Genomic DNA, 16,688 nt, shown 5'->3' on the forward strand with positions numbered 1-16,688 from the left:
CCTCCAGCTCCGCTGTCACAAGGACAGATACAGGAGATCATTCCTGCCCACTGCCATAAGACTTTACAATAACTCACCTCTGGCAAAATCCATCACAGTACAATAACACTGTTGACTGTGTTTCTTGGTTGCTTGTATATTATATATATATATATATATGATATATACTATATATATATATATATATATATATATGTTGACTGTGTTTATTGGTTTGTTGTATATAATATATATAGATATTTAATGTACTGTATATATACTGTATGTACTGTGCATTTTATATTTTATATTTATATTTTTTATTTTATTGCTTTTCTATTATATTATTCTATTCTATTATTATTTTATTCTATTGTTTCTATTATTGCTCCTGTATGTATGCTGCTGTGGCGAAAAAATTTCCCCTCGGGGATTAATAAAGTATATACCTACCTACCTACCTACCTACCCAATACATCCAAATATTTGTGAGTCCACTCAGGCACAAAGTCCAGTCTGTAGAAGGTCATTCAGTGTTTTAAAGGAAAAACTACCAAAGAGGTTTGGTTGTATTACTCATCTTAGTACACTGTCATGCTAACAGATTTGAACCCTTATGATACTGATATGCAGTAATGATGGGTGTTGATGTAAGATGTTGGCATGAGTTTTTCTCTGGTTGTGTTTGGCCTCTTGCTAAAATGTCTGTGGGTGGTTCACCATTTCCTTTCTTCTGGCAGATGTATTCATCATCTGTCTGACAAAGTCCTTAGATTCAGGTACATGCTCCAGGTGGTAGCCTGTCAGATTAGCTGGCTTTGTGGCTTCTGAGGAGAGATTACACATTGTGGTGTCCTGTCACTCTCTACTCTTACTCTCTACTGATAACATACTTTTGGTGGGCATTTGAGCTATTTTCAATGTTTCTTTGTTGGCCTAGCTAGCATGAGAAAGGAAGTACCACAAAAGTGTGTTTAACATGTACATACGTCATTTTTATTAGTGAGTAGACTTCAAGCTATTATATACATGCGTACATCCAATTCTCTTGAATGTAATATCTCAAGAACGCTCCGCGGGAGTTTGTTAAAACTTGGGACAAACATCCACTTGAACTGAAGGACGAACTGATTATATTTTAGTGGTCTAAGGTCGCTGTAACTTCACCATACACCTATGGCCTTAACTCAAGAATTCATACGCTATATGACAACATTAAGAATGGAAGATTGTGACCATATTTAACATCTGGTCAGATACTTAAATGATGATATTATACTTGGTGGTCAACCTTGAAAGTGGAGTGATTGCATAGATATTCTGTGCTGTCGAGTTGAAGATGTGTGTGAAGCATCTGTTTTCTCATTTGTTGCTTCTTTGCAGCAACTTCCATTGTATAGTCAAAGTCTACATATAGATATCAACAACATATTATACAGGTCTGGACAGATATGGATTTGAAACGCTGCTCGATTGGTTGGCGATGGCATACAACTATGAGGTGGTAAATCTAGTTGTTATAAAGGCCTGACTGCTGTCTCAGCAGGTTAACCATCACATCAGGCACTCGAGACAGAGATTCTTCTGGTCATTGATCCAACAGGTATTATTGGGCAGAATGATAGCAGCAGACGCTCCAGTCTTCCTCTGAGACACATCCATCAGTCAAGGAAGGAGACTCGCTTAAGTCCAGCAGGACAAGCAGCCGTGCTCAATTAGTTAGTGTTTTCTATGAATGATCCTGTTTTTCGTGATGTGTCAGCTGCTGTTCTTACACATGTAACTAGCTTTTTATTTGGCTTCATTCATAGATCTTTTGTCTTAAAATGCTTGTGCTGTATTTAAATATAAAATCATAGATTTTTACACCATATTATGTTGCTTGTTTTGTTGGTTTTGTATTTCAAAGGTGAATGAGAGCTTTCCTATCAATGGGTAAAATTAAATTAAATATAAAATAAATAAAAACATTTTGTCACATTATCGAGGTGAATTGGGCAAATGAGGATGTTGATTACAAGTTGTTTTTTTTAATACATATATTGGGCATGAAAATATTGCAATAAATTTGCACAAATTTATAATTGTTTTCTAAACTACATAAATTATGCTTTCAATGATGTGTATGTACTGAAGGATAAAAGACAGGACTTGATTCCATGTTTGATTGTATTTTATATTAAAAAAAAAATAACCATGTAACATATTAGACAACAAGTAGAAACAAGTACAATTTATTTCTGATCTACAAGAAAATGCATCCCTGTCTTGAGCTGGAGGCGCTGCTCATGGTAATACAAATGACAAGTTACCATCCTTTGAAAAAACGTATTTTCTGCCGCTTATAAAGTTCCAGAATGAGTTGATACTCCTGCTTTCCAGAATGATTTCCAGTTCTCAGATGTTTGATTTTTATTTTTTCATAGTAGTGGTTCCAGTTTCCATCTCTGTCGGCTCCAAATCCAAACACACTGACCTGGAAAACAAAGATGACAGACTGCATTTCATATGGAACTAACTTACAGAAGTTACACGCCATCACATTTCTTTGTTGTAGTGCTAAATTTTTCTGAACACATGACAATGAAAGACAAATATATAGAAATATATATACACATATTTATGATTTATAGAAAATAAAGCTAGGAGCAGGCTAATATACAAATTTTCCAAATGAATAAAGCCTCTGCCCTCATTTAATGTTGGTAAAAAATGGCAGGTAAGGAAAATATTATTTTCTATTTTATTCTGAGGTGCTGAAACCAAAAATTGAGCTTTAAATCCATTTTTGGTGTTTCATGTATATGAAAGAGAACACATGTACAATAAAACATATGGGCACTATTCAGCTTGCTACAAGTTCAGTAGGCATTGTTTTCATGAAACCAAACCCGTTTCTGCCTATATTCACAGCACACAAGGACCTGACTGTCAGGGAGTTCTCTTTATGCATTACAGTCTCTGTTTGTGGTATAAACCCACTGAAACCACATATATTCAAGTTCAAAACTTTACTGGCCCAATGCAAAAATACATTGTGGGAAAAAATGAATATAGAGTGGCAGTAGTAAGGGGAACGGGAGACTCGACAAAGAATTTATATGGCATTCAATATAGAGTTGGACTTGGGAGATGTAGGGACGCAACACAAAAGAGGAAACAATAAAAAAAATTAAAAAAAAACATGTTTTGAATAGGTCACTGTAGGCTAAACCGTACATTTATCATTACTGGCAGGCACCCAATTGGATTATGTGATCATATAGTAAAATAACAGAAACTGTGAAGCATGTGATTGTTAATTGTAGAGGAGGAATGTGGCAGAGAGTAAACATATGATGGATGAGATGAAAAGATTCGGGCCGACAAACAGGATTAAAAGGTATAAGTGTGGGGATAAGAGACAAGACAGGAGAGGCTTGATGAGCTACCTCATGAGAACAGGACTGACGGGGCCTATATGACAGACTGGATGCTGTAGGAAGTAATTAGCACCTGTCAAGGACAGTTTAGGCCTGACATATTATGAGACTCCTCTGATTCCCTGAATGTGAGGTAAAGGTCCCATGAAGGACACCCTGACCTCAGGAGCTAACTATCCATGATAAGTGTTGATTATGGTCACATTGGAGACAACATGTCTGACTCTCTGTCTGGCAGTAATCAGCCAAGGACACATTGTTATCCTTATCAGAAGCAATGTCTTACTTATAGTTGAGCCCTTGTGAGTGTTCAGGCAGCGGTCACCTGACTTATTTACCTCATCTCCATGATTTCCATGTCAAATTGTCATCACCAACAGGATGCCAATACAACAAAGACTGGTAAGTGCAAAGATTATTTTTTTTTGTATGGCCTTACAATGTCATTGTCTGACGGGATACAATCTCATTTCCATGATGTCCATCACAGCACCAGTAGATGGCAGTAGTGTGACATTAAGAATGCCAGCTTCCCTTAAAACCCAAAGTAGAAGGATGAGGGAAAATTATCATGACCTGCTGGGAATTTTCAAATACTGCAACACCGGGACCATGTGTATTCTGGATATAATCATGCGTTTGGGACTAAGACTGTTACTGGACTGGATTTACTGGACCTCTACTGACTGAACCAGACTGTTTTTGTGGGACTTTTCTGGATCGTTGCTGGACTATGAGCATTCATTGGTGAGTTATGTCACTTCTTAAATTGTTTGTTTGTTTGTTTGTTTCGCTGATGGTCTGAGAAAGCTGTTTACTGTATCTGCTGTGGCCGAGAAAAATGTTGATCTTCCCAACGGTCTCATTAGTTCTCTCTGTGCCTTTGTATTTATTAACATTAACTTACCCGCCTTGTCATTGCAGCGGTGGTGAAGCACGTAAATAAAAAATTCTGTGCACGTGATAAAAAAACAAAACAAAGTTGACAAAACAGGTTTTGTGCACATAAAACTATTGACATTTATTGAACAAAAAACTATGTATCCAAAACCACCCATGCACATCTAAAAATGTTAATGTGATTTGAGGCAAAGTTTTCTGTTTGACCCAAATAACCTACTATGTGACTGTTTACATCTTTCAGCTGTCAGTTATTATCCCAGTTGTTCATCCTTAACTCTCCTTTTTCCACCAGTAATTGTCTTCACTTCACACATCAATCACTGTTGGTGTTACCAAAACACTTAGTTTATGATCATGTGCTTTTTTTTTTTTTTTTTTGAGGAGGGTGGTCTTCAATAACTTTATACAATTTAGTTGAATAAAAATCCCTTCACATTTCTATGATTTGCTGTTGGTTATCCTACAACTCTTAGTTTAAAAAAAAAAAAAAATTAAAAAAAGGGATGTTGCATAATTTAGAGGATTTTTTTTAATTGGAAAAAAAACCCACAGTTGATCATTGATCTTATTTTCCAAACTAAATCTAAATCCTACACTGAATTGGGCTGAAGTTATTAAATACTTTTTAAGGAGGCTTTTTCTTCCTCGGTGTGTCAATTTGTTGACGCTCGTTATCTGTTCAGCTCCGGGATACTCGTTGTAAGCACCGTAAAGCAATCGTTGTAGCCTGTGATCGTTGCGCGTTGTCTTCCACACCGCGGGAGGAATGAGACGTTGTTTGTCCCTCAGACGAGTGTGTTTGCTGTGCGACAGTCAGGTGAAGCTGCAGGAGTGTTTTCTGTTCGGTGAATAATAATGCTCGCTGTTGTACTGTCATCATCAGCTCAACGGTGATAACGTTTCTGTGCTTCACTCACAGGTGTGTAAATTGACCTGAATATGATGCGTTGCGCAAAATAATATAACGTTGGTTTTCAGAGAGGTGAGACGGAGTCGTCTCCTCCTCTCCTCAAAAATAGATAGATAGATAAATAAATGAATCAAAATTGTTTCCGCGGCCGGGGTGTGGCGCTGCTGAATGCATATAAGGGAAACGCTGGGATATTTCCACATTTCTGCACCAAAAGTGCAGTTTGCGTGCCTTTAGTTGTCAGAGGCGCACACACAGACCTGTACAAAACAAGAACACTTCTCATCTAGTTTTGCCTCCTTCATTTAGCTCTACAATTTCCATTACAAACAAATGTGTGTATAAAAAAAAAATATATATATATATATATATAGCTTTACTGTGATGAAGAGTCTGTAACAGATTTGACAGATGAGACTCCTCAATGTTGGATGTGCTTTGACAAATGTTAACATGACCTGAAGTTGTGTTGGTTGTTTCCAGCTGTTTGTAGGAGCCTGTCCTCTGAGTTTATTAAATACCTGCAGCTTCAAACAGCAGCAGGATCCATAAGCATGTGTACAAAGAGAGAGTGGGGGCACACTTACGCAGGCGGCACAACAGCTTAAAAAATTAATCTCCAACACAGAGAGCGGATCGATCAGGATGTAACTGCAACTGACAATGTGGAGCCTACTTTTATTCCCTTCAACTAAATGAGCTATCACACAGAGATGCAGTTTTTAAGCTGCAGTTCAATTATTGCTCCACAGAGGCTGTCCTCATGGGGCTGAGTGTTGAACTCCATCACAGCTGTCGGGATACTTTTAGAGAGAGGCAGGGATCGAAAAGGGACTGTATGCCACTCCAGATGCAGCAATGTACCACTCCTGTGTACCGACCGCTGGGGGTGGCATCTGAGGAGCTATGTGAGCTGGTATTCCTCCCTAGATGTTTTATAGCCTGTCAATCATTTCCAGACGCAGTTAATACCTGCACAACCTCCTCTTCCCTCCTCTCCCGCTGTATTATCCAAGAGCCTTGTGTTGCTGCTGTTAGATATATTATCATTATGCACTGGCTGATTTTTGTGTTTTAGGAAATCATAAATACACTAATAAAAATATTTTGGCAAGTGCACAGACCCCTGATTTGAGCTGATTATTGATTTATTTGAGGTAAAACTTAGTATGTACAGTGATGGGAGTTCAGAGGTGAAATTCCCCCACACCCTCCCCCAAAAAACACCACAGCAGGAATTTTGCTGTTTTCTTTTAGTTTTTTTTTTTTTTTTTTTTAAATGGCCATTTTTTTTTAAATGGCCAATGGTTAATTTGGGTTAACTGTGTTAACATTTAAAAATGTCTATATCTTAATTCTGCTTTGGGCCCTGCTTTGTACTATGAGGCGGTTCCTTGAACTTACCTCATCACACATGAGCATGCTGAGAATCAAAGTCATGAAGCCAGTGGATGGATACAAGCCTTTTCTTTTCAGCCAGACATGATGAACGTATTTCATGAAAGCTGGGTTGAGGATCATCACCTGTTAAGGAACATAGTTAGTCTCTAAACAGACTGCCTTTTATGTTTGTTCGTAAACGACTTATTACGTATCTCTACATACCACATTTATGCAAAATAGTTGTAATACTCACCAAATCCTTGTTAGCGTTCAACCCTGAGTCAGCAGTTGTTCGTTGCCTGTTGGATGTAAAATGAAGAGTTAGAGTCCACCCTTTGAAATACGCCAACCCTGCGTTCCAAAACGCATACTATTTCTTACTTTTTTATTGCTTTTTACTTTTAGTATGTATTACAGCTACCCTTAAAAAGTACATACTGTTGCATGTAGTATGTATACAATTGGGACATACTTCTTCATCATAAAAAAGCATCTTGAACTTTAACTCCCTTGGTCATGTCCGTTGTGATATTTAGCGTGACATTTGAAGTAAAAAGATAAGGGATGTCATTTGGAACTATTACGCTTCCTTCAATGCCTGAGTGCGTTTATGCAACATAACCATAAATACTGTCAGTCATTTTTTATGGTTCCTGCAAGCAGTCTGCATTGGCAATAAAAAAGTTTATGAAAGATAAAATGGCATGGCTCAGACTAAAGTTGAACTAATTGAATTTAACACCAGTGACGTATTTGGTGAAACAGTTTTTTTTTGTTTTCTTGTGGCACAACATACAAGAAAAACTGCATTGTTTTATAAATGTGATGTGGTGCTTAACCATCAGATATGAATATATGTATGATTAAATTAAATTAAGAAAAGTAGAAGTGCACTCAGGGAGCTCAGACCTCTCCCAAGGTCAAGAGTCCACTCTTCTATGATAAGCAAATCTACAACCACTATGCCAGGATATATTTCAAAAACTATGAGTGATTTAAAAAAAAAAAAAAAATGCAGTGCCTTGCTGAAGTATCGCATCTGAGCTGTTGTTATGAACCTAGCATCCCAGAGAGCTCTAAAATGGCTGCTCGCTGTACTGTATTATATTTGAACAGACAAGGAACATACATTATTATTAAATTCAGGAAAATACATTATTATTATTTGGCATCATGTTTTTTGCAATATAATAATTTGTATGGAATTGGGCATGCACCTCCAAGGTAAAATATTTAATTGAATTGCAAATTTGTTAGACATTTTTAACAACAAATAGAATATCATCTATCATGGTTCCTTTATCCTCCATCTTGTTGCTCTAGTTGTGAAGAAAGAAATGTAATTGTTACATGTACTGTATTTATATTCAGAAAAGTTAAGCTTTATAATTTGTGTTAGTACTGAACTCCAAAAATGTAGACAAGGTAGTTAAATATTATTCCATTATTAAAGTACTGTCCTACGTTCCGCGTATAATATGTCAGAAAATGGTTGAAGCCTGGCTATCTACATGTTCAAATAGCTTCTTTTACGTGATGAAAACTCAAAACTCGCATATGTTTATTGTGGCAGGAAAATGTCCTTTGGGAAAACATGTAAATTGAGATGTTTTTTGAGCAAATTTGCGGGGGATGCCGTTGTTGTTGAAGATCTAAGCTTGGAGTTTGTTGAGGCTGTTTCAAACTTTGTGTTGGCAGCAATAGAAACACCTGCGAAACTGGCACAGTGAATGTCATTACATACATGATTGTGTCTCAGCCAAGGACACTCCACTAACCACTCCTGTATGTTTAGCTGCGCTTCCTGGCGCTCCTGCCTTGTCTGCAACATCTTTAGCTTGTTACCAGTAGCCTTCACATGTAACCTGGATTCATGCCCTTTGACTTATCCAGCGACAACCAACCTATCCCCCGTTACTTAAGCTACTTTTGAATTCCATGAATTGATCTCCATGACATTACTTTCATCACATGACCTCTGTCTTCGACCCTGTTCATATACGTGCATGTACTTTTCATGCCAACACCTCTAGTGGACTGAGTGGTGTATTACACTCTTACCAGGCTAATTGTTGCTATGACTGGACTGTGGCGATATGTCCTTAGCTGTCAGCTTGCATGCTGCTATATCTCTGATTACCATTTCTAAAGTGGCACAAGACCACAGCAGATTTATTTTGCAGTTTCACTAATACAGCATTTGAAAAAACAAAAAAATCCCTTGCACCTTGAATGTAAGTGGTCACATTTGGAGACCAATCAGTTGCAGTCTGAAGTCCAATATGTTGACTGTTAATCCTGTAGGCAATATGATTTCTTCAAAATACATTATTTTTTAAATTGGCATTATTGATTTATTGTTGACTATTGATCACCCTTTTTAATTACATTACATTTATTCCCCAGATAAAAAAATGGAAATAGGATTTTTGTGTTATGCACATACCTGTTACTGAAGGATTTGATGAGCCACTCTAAATCAGATATTTTGAATGGAAACAGCACAAGATGAGTGGAGTTGTCCAATTCAGTAGAGCTGTGTGGATACATCACATGGTGTGTTGTTTTGGTTCCAACATCTCTTTCAAAACCTTTGGTACGAGCCTTGTTCATTCTAAATGGTACAGAGGATATACATATTTATATACGGTGACTGAATTTAACATTACATCGATACAGAGGTGTGTTACTATCGTGGATGGCTGCCTGTTACTCCTACATGTTTGAAATTTCTCTGACTTTTTTTCTCTCTCCCCTCCTATCACTAATTTAGTTAGTTTTAGTTTAGTTTCAGTTTGTGGGGGTTGCTTGGTGGTGAAGTGGTTAGCACTGTCACCTCACAACAAGAAGGTCCTAGGTTTGAACCTAGGCTGGGGCCTTTCCATGTGGAGTTTGCCTGTTTTCCTCATGCCTGCATGTGTTCTCTCCGGATACTCCGGCTCCCTACCACCATCCAAAAACATGCATGTTAGATAATGTGATGATTCTAAATTGCCCGAAGGTGTGAATGCGAGCGTGCATGTCTGTTTCTGTCCAGGGTGGACCCTGCCTTCACCCAGAGTCAGCTGGGATAGGCTTCAGCCCCCAATGACCCTGTTCAGGATAAAGCGGGTGTAGATAATGGATGGATAATTTAGTTTATGGTACTAGTGATTGGTGATGTGTGCGTTAATCTGGACTGATCAGACACTACTGCTGTGTTCCAACTGACATATTTCCCGTAGTACAATAAAAATAGTGTTCTTCCATGTTAGGACTCTTACTTGTGTAGTGCTGGAGTTTTGACAGAGAAGTGTTGTTTGAATTCACACACTGCTGTTCCGCACTGACCAGAAATGACCTCAGCATGTGAACACATCACCTGCCAAAATATCTGCAGCTTTCATTATTTTACCCAGAAATGAATGTGTTTTTGTGTCCTCTTTTTAACATACTCAATAAACACACAGATTTTTCTGTCCAGCTGCAGCAGTGAAAAAGAAACACTTAAGTGAGTGTTCAGGAACAGCTGCAGCTTCCTGAGACACCTTAAATTGAAAATTCATTATGTCAGTGGCCCCGCCCCTTCCTCTATGTAGCCAAGATGGCAACCGTTTAGGGTGGAAAGTGTCCAATGCTTCATACTTCTTTCTTGGGGCGTTTTGAGTGCATCATCCTGGTACTGGTAGTGCACTGCATGTTTCTGTACTTGACAGTGTGAATGCACTTCTGCACTCAAAATAGTGAGTGTTAGTACACAAGTACGACATTTTGAACACGGCATGAAACAATCACCTATAAGCGGAAGTGCTCTTGCTATATCGGGCTTAAGTAGGGGCTCCACGGGCAGAGACATGGAGACATCAGTGGGGGAAGAGAGATGATGTGAAGCCAAGGGAGAGGAGCAGGAGACTTATGCCTTTGTTTTGTTCCGAATGGCGTACTTACGTACAGCACTCACTATTTTGAGTGCATAAGTGCAGCGGTTGCAGAACACCTCACAAAATTGATTATTTTTGACGAAGTACCACCATACTGCTGCTGGACAGAAGAATCGGTGTGTTAAACGGAAGGCATGAAAACAAGTCAATTTCTGGGTAAAAATAATGAAAGCTGCAGTATTTTGGCAGGTGATGTGTTCACATGCTGAGGTCATTTCCAGTCAGTGAAAAAAAGGTTGCGTGCAATTTGAAACAACACTACCCTGACGAAATTCAAGTACTATACAGTAAGAATACTAACATATAAGAGCACTGTTTGTAAGTGTCCTAAGGGAAGTGTGTCATTTGAAACACATCACTTGCACACTCAACAAGACAGATAAACGTAAAGGGTTGGTGCGTCAGCGCGAATACGGGGAGGGCAGTTGTCCGTGTTACATGGCTAATGGGGAACATACTGGACCGTTTGGTCAAGGTAGTTGTTTTCACTTTGGAGCGGGCGGACAGGAAACAACACAGAAGGAAGGGGAAGGTTTAGCCATCTTTGTTAACTTAAAATCGTGTAACACTAGACATGGAACAATACAGGGGAGCATCTGTTCTCTACATATAAGGCTGCTATCTTATCATATCTTATCTTATCTTATCTTATCTTATCTTATCATAAAGAAATACAAAATGAAAATGTTGTTGACAGCTGACAGGAGCTGCCTGAATTATGCATCAGATGCCTGAAGATTTCACTGAAGGCTGGAGCTGAAGATTCACTGTACCTTATGACAATATCATGAAAATCTATCAGCGGTCCATAGCGTGAGCCCATCAAATTACCAGAATTCCCCACCACAGCACAAGTTCTGCAGAGATATGGGCTGGGTTCTGTGAGCTGTGGACTGGATGGGAACATGTGGAACAGATTCTCCACTGTTTTATTGTAGAAGCTGAAGTCACGCCTCTCCGACTGCATGAGCTGAGACACATGACAAAAGCAGATTTTTGAAAACAGTGCAGTCTTGTCTTCTGGTTAATTAATATATTGTTGACCACAGTAGCTTTAGGTGAGCCTTAATTAGCCCAGGAGTATTTTGTTGTAATTTTGTAGATGCTTGACAAAAAGAAGATTAGCTCTGTCACTGGTTTAGACTCGCAATTGATTACAGAAAAATTTACAATAAATTAATGTTCTCTTTATTCTAGAGATGATGAAGTTTTCCCTAAACTTGTCAATCTAAAAAGAATTAAAAAAAAATTAACTTTTTCCTTCAAATATTATCAGTAACAGCTATTACAAGTTAATAATTGGTTATCACATTGGGCCAGAAATCTCTCATTATGTAATTAGAAAATAAAGATAACCATATTTCCTGTTGCATAATAGTTTCTAAACACTCATTTTAGTCAATTTTGTTGTGAATTTTTCATCATATTTGTGCAGTATTTATTTTCATTTACGATTTGTGGCTTTTCAACATCTAATAATAATTATTATAATATTTACAACATTTTGAAAATACCAATAAATTAAGATGCCTTTCTTAAGAAAAGCATAAATAATAGCCATAGCTAATCATTAGAAATGTTAAAATTCACATTTACCTTCCACCAGTTAAAGGTGCCCAACGAAATATTGTTTTCCGTTGACAAAAAGGGCGTTGGAGATGCGTTCATAAGCTCACTAAACCATGGGTCATACTCCATTAAACATGTGTGACAGGCACAGTGACTTGCATTGTGATATGAGAAGTAATCGTAGTACGCAGATAAAGTCCATGAAGCCCTAGAAAACACCCCGATGGCAGTGATACACAGAAGTACAATGAAAGCACAGTTTTTTCCAGAAAGCATCTTCACACCACGATGAGAATCAGATCCAGGCTGTGGATAAATTAAGTGGTGGAAAACAAAGGTTAATACTGGATTAAATTTGTGTACAGCAAAACAAATTCTACTGACATTTGTTGTTTATATGAAAATAAATTCACATTGTTAATCACAGAGAATATTGAACCGATATCTACAGCCACGCCTGAGCTTAAGATAGCAGCTACACGTGTCAATATAAGAATGCTCACTGTTTTTTCTATCTTTATCTCCTGAGTATCATTTACAGGTCTATCCGTGACAGTATACAGGGAGTGATAGCCTTTTGTGTTTTTGAAGACACTTCTGTTTGGTCATAGTCCAGTTTTGTGTTCACTCTGCTGTTGAACATGAATTCCTCAAATCTTATACAGATTGTACTACATTAATATTTGAGTTAATTATCGATATGACAAAATAAAATCTACAGAACTGAGTGTAAATGAGGACCAATGATTTAGGCTAACTGATAAACTTGTGTCCTGTAAAAGTGAGCAAATAAAACATATTCAATGAACCTGAAAATGCAAAGTATTTTGGTTGATAGTTTTATGTGGAGCTTTTCCACTTACAAAACATGTAGTTTTGCACTATAGCATATAATTTCATCATATTATTAAGCCACTGAGCAGCATAGAAGTAGCTCATATGAACTTTTCACACTGACTTAAGTAAAAATATATAGCATGTCTTTTCCATTATACATATAGTATAAGAATCATGTCATTCTGAAGTCTGTCTCAGATTAAACGTTCCAAAATCCCACCATTAATTTAAAAGTGTTAAAATGTCTCTTACCTGATCAGAGATTAAATCGTTTTGAGAAACGGGTTGGTGAGGTAAGAAGCCTATCACCACTGCAACACGTGTTTGGTTCCCATGTAATACCAGCTGATAAGGAGGGGGAATTGCCTGCAATTACAGCTCCTGGTTTGGGATCTAAAAGTATTTGAAAAAAAACTGGACCACAACATAGCTTGAGACATTTAAAGGCAAAGTCAGAAATGTACACACTGTACCTAAAGGGTTTACTGGACCTATATTTTTCTTTTTAGCCTTGTGTTGTTTTTCCACAACAACAAAAATCTACATTATTTAGGTACAGTGAGACACTCTAAGATAGTAATGATCCAACCTTTGGGCTGATGCAAATAACAAAAAATAAGAGAGACAGAGAGCGCTGTGGTAATTGTCTCAGTTAAAGATGCTGTAAAGCAAATTCCATGATTTGCTTCTCAATACATTATATACGTGTGAAATGAGTTGCTGAAAGCATGTGCAAAGTTAGAAAACTTTGCCGCACTGAAATGTGGAGTTAGACCGTTAAACAGTTTCTCATCCGTCTTCAGCTCAGGTTTTTTTTAGGCGGGGCTAGAAGCTAGCCTATCTACGTCACAACAACCTATCTACGTCACAGGGCTAACGCAGAGCCGGTTTATATGACCTTCTGCATGGCTCCTCCTCTCACACGGTGAAATGGTATAAAAGCCTGGAGCTCATTTGCATAAGAGGTCATCCCACTGGACTTCAGTTCTCCTCCTGCTGTAGTCAGATTGTTATTGTACATCAGCTGCTACAGGACGTCTCCCTCCACCTGCAAGTTCATCTTTCCTGGAAGCAAGAACCTCCAAAGCAGCGCTGCATCGCTATTTAAATGTCCAACTGATGAAGAAAGGAAAAAGAGGTGGATTGATTTCGTGAAGATCCTCGCTGATGGAGAGTTTAGGATTAACACCAACAGCCGCCTCTGCAGGGACCATTTCATGGTGGATAGTTTCACCAACTTGGACCGGAGACGGACGGAGTTCACGGACGCACCGCTCCTCCTGCAGCGGAGCCGAGTCGACCATCGCCCTCCCCGCCGTTCATCTCCCGGTCTCACCGTCCACCGCCGCCAGCAGTTCACCACTCAGCGTCAGTTCTGTGTGCTTGTTATAATTACACTAGATAACTTTTCCAGAGGTAATTCTGCTATATTTAGTCCGCGGTGCAAATCCCTAACGTGATTTTGCTCGTTGTAGAATAACTTTATTTTGGTGAAATGGGAGCTAATGTGCTAATTAGCTTCTATGAGCTCGTAGCAGAGTTCAGAGGAAAATGATCAGATAACCACGGATTGTTTTATGCGTGTCAATATAGCTCCGATAAGGAACTCTAATATATATAACTCTGTATTTTACATGTCGGGGTGATGGTAAACATGGACCAGAGGAGATCTGGTCCTCACATTAATGAGGGTTGTTGTTGTTGTACTCCGGTGTAACGTTACAATCAGCGACCCTCTCGGTTACATGTACCGGTACCGGTCCGGATAAACGAGCACAACTACATGTGCAGGAGGCTGCAGAGAGCAGGAGGAGGTGGAGGAGGTGGTGGAGGAGGAGGAGGTGGTGGAGGAGGAGGTGGTGGAGGAGGAGGTGGTGGAAGAGGAAGTGGAGGAGGAGGTGGTGGAGGAGGAGGAGGTGGAGGAGGAGGAGGAGGTGGTGGAAGAGGAGGGACATCAGTGGAAGAGAAATACTTCAGCTGGACCTGAGCAGGTTTAAAGTTTGAATTGACGTGATGTAATGAATTAACATGTGATATAATGAATTGACATGTGATATAATGAATTAACATGTGATGTAATTAATTGACGTGATATAATGAATTGACACGTGATGTAATGAATTGACATGTGATGTAATGAATTGAAATGTGATATAATGAATTGGCATGTGATGTAATGAATTGACGTGATGTAATGAATTGACATGTGATATAATGAATTGACATAATACAATGAATTGACATGTGATATAATGAATTGACATGTGATATAATGAATTGGCATGTGGTATAATGAATTGACATGTGATGTAATGAATTGACGTGATATAATGAATTGACATGTGATGTAATGAATTAACATATGATGTAATTAATTGACATGATATAATGAATTGACACGTGATATAATGAATAGACGTGATATAATGAATTGACATGTGATATAATGAATTGACGTGATATAATGAATTGACATGTGATATAATGAATTGACGTGATATAATGAATTGACATGTGATATAATGAATTGACAGGTGATGTAATGAATTGACGTGATATAATGAATTGACGTAATATAATGAATTGACATGTGATATAATGAATTGAAATGTGATATAATGAATTGGCATGTGATGTAATGAATTGACGTGATGTAATGAATTGACATGTGATATCATGAATTGACATGTGATATAATGAATTGACATAATACAATGAATTGACATGTGATATAATGAATTGACATGTGATATAATGAATTGGCATGTGGTATAATGAATTGACATGTGATATAATGAATTGACATGTGATATAATGAATTGAAGTGTGATACAATGAATTGACGTGATATAATGAATTGACATGTGATATAATGAATTGACATAATACAATGAATTGACATGTGATATAATGAATTGACATGTGATATAATGAATTGAAGTGTGATACAATGAATTGACGTGATATAATGAATTGGCATGTGATATAATGAATTGACATGTGATATGATGAATTGACATAATACAATGAATTGACATGTGATATAATGAATTGACATAATACAATGAATTGACATGTGATATAATGAATTGACATGTGATATAATGAATTGGCATGTGGTATAATGAATTGACATGTGATATAATGAATTGACATGTGATATAATGAATTGAAGTGTGATACAATGAATTGACGTGATATAATGAATTGACATGTGATATAATGAATTGACATAATACAATGAATTGACATGTGATATAATGAATTGACATGTGATATAATGAATTGACATGTGATATAATGAATTGACGTGATATAATGAATTGGCATGTGATATAATGAATTGACATGTGATATGATGAATTGAAGTGTGATACAATGAATTGACGTGATATAATGAATTGACATGTGATATAATGAATTGACGTGATATAATGAATTGACATGTGCTACAATGAATTGACGTGATATAATGAATTGACAGGTGATGTAATGAATTGACGTGATATAATGAATTGACATGTGATATAATGAATTGACGTTATATAATGAATTGACGTGATATAATGAATTGACATGTGATATAATGAATTGACGTGATATAATGAATTGACAGGTGATGTAATGAATTGATGTGATGTAATTAATTGACGTGATAAAATGAATTGACATGTGATATAATGAATTAACATGTGATATAATGAATTTACATGATATAATGAATTGACATGTGATATAATGAATTGACATGTGATGTAATGAATT

The 16,688-nt window shown here is 37.4% G+C and overlaps 1 protein-coding gene across 1 annotated transcript; it reads right to left on the bottom strand.

The window, feature by feature from the left end:
• Positions 1-2,287: 2,287 nt before the first annotated feature.
• Positions 2,288-12,362, bottom strand: LOC138623767 (CMP-N-acetylneuraminate-beta-galactosamide-alpha-2,3-sialyltransferase 1-like). Its single transcript, XM_069703455.1, has 7 exons — positions 12,114-12,362; positions 11,291-11,487; positions 9,044-9,211; positions 6,969-6,988; positions 6,851-6,873; positions 6,619-6,738; positions 2,288-2,455 (listed from the first exon to the last, which is right to left on the bottom strand). Exons 1-7 carry the CDS (start codon positions 12,360-12,362, stop codon positions 2,288-2,290), a joined length of 945 nt encoding a protein of 314 aa, XP_069559556.1.
• Positions 12,363-16,688: the final 4,326 nt, after the last annotated feature.

The sequence above is a fragment of the Brachyistius frenatus genome, unplaced genomic scaffold (genome assembly GCF_029030835.1).
Source record: "Brachyistius frenatus isolate BFR_SWC_R1_liver_20210118 unplaced genomic scaffold, ASM2903083v1 Contig_46, whole genome shotgun sequence".
Lineage (NCBI taxonomy): Eukaryota > Metazoa > Chordata > Actinopteri > Embiotocidae > Brachyistius > Brachyistius frenatus.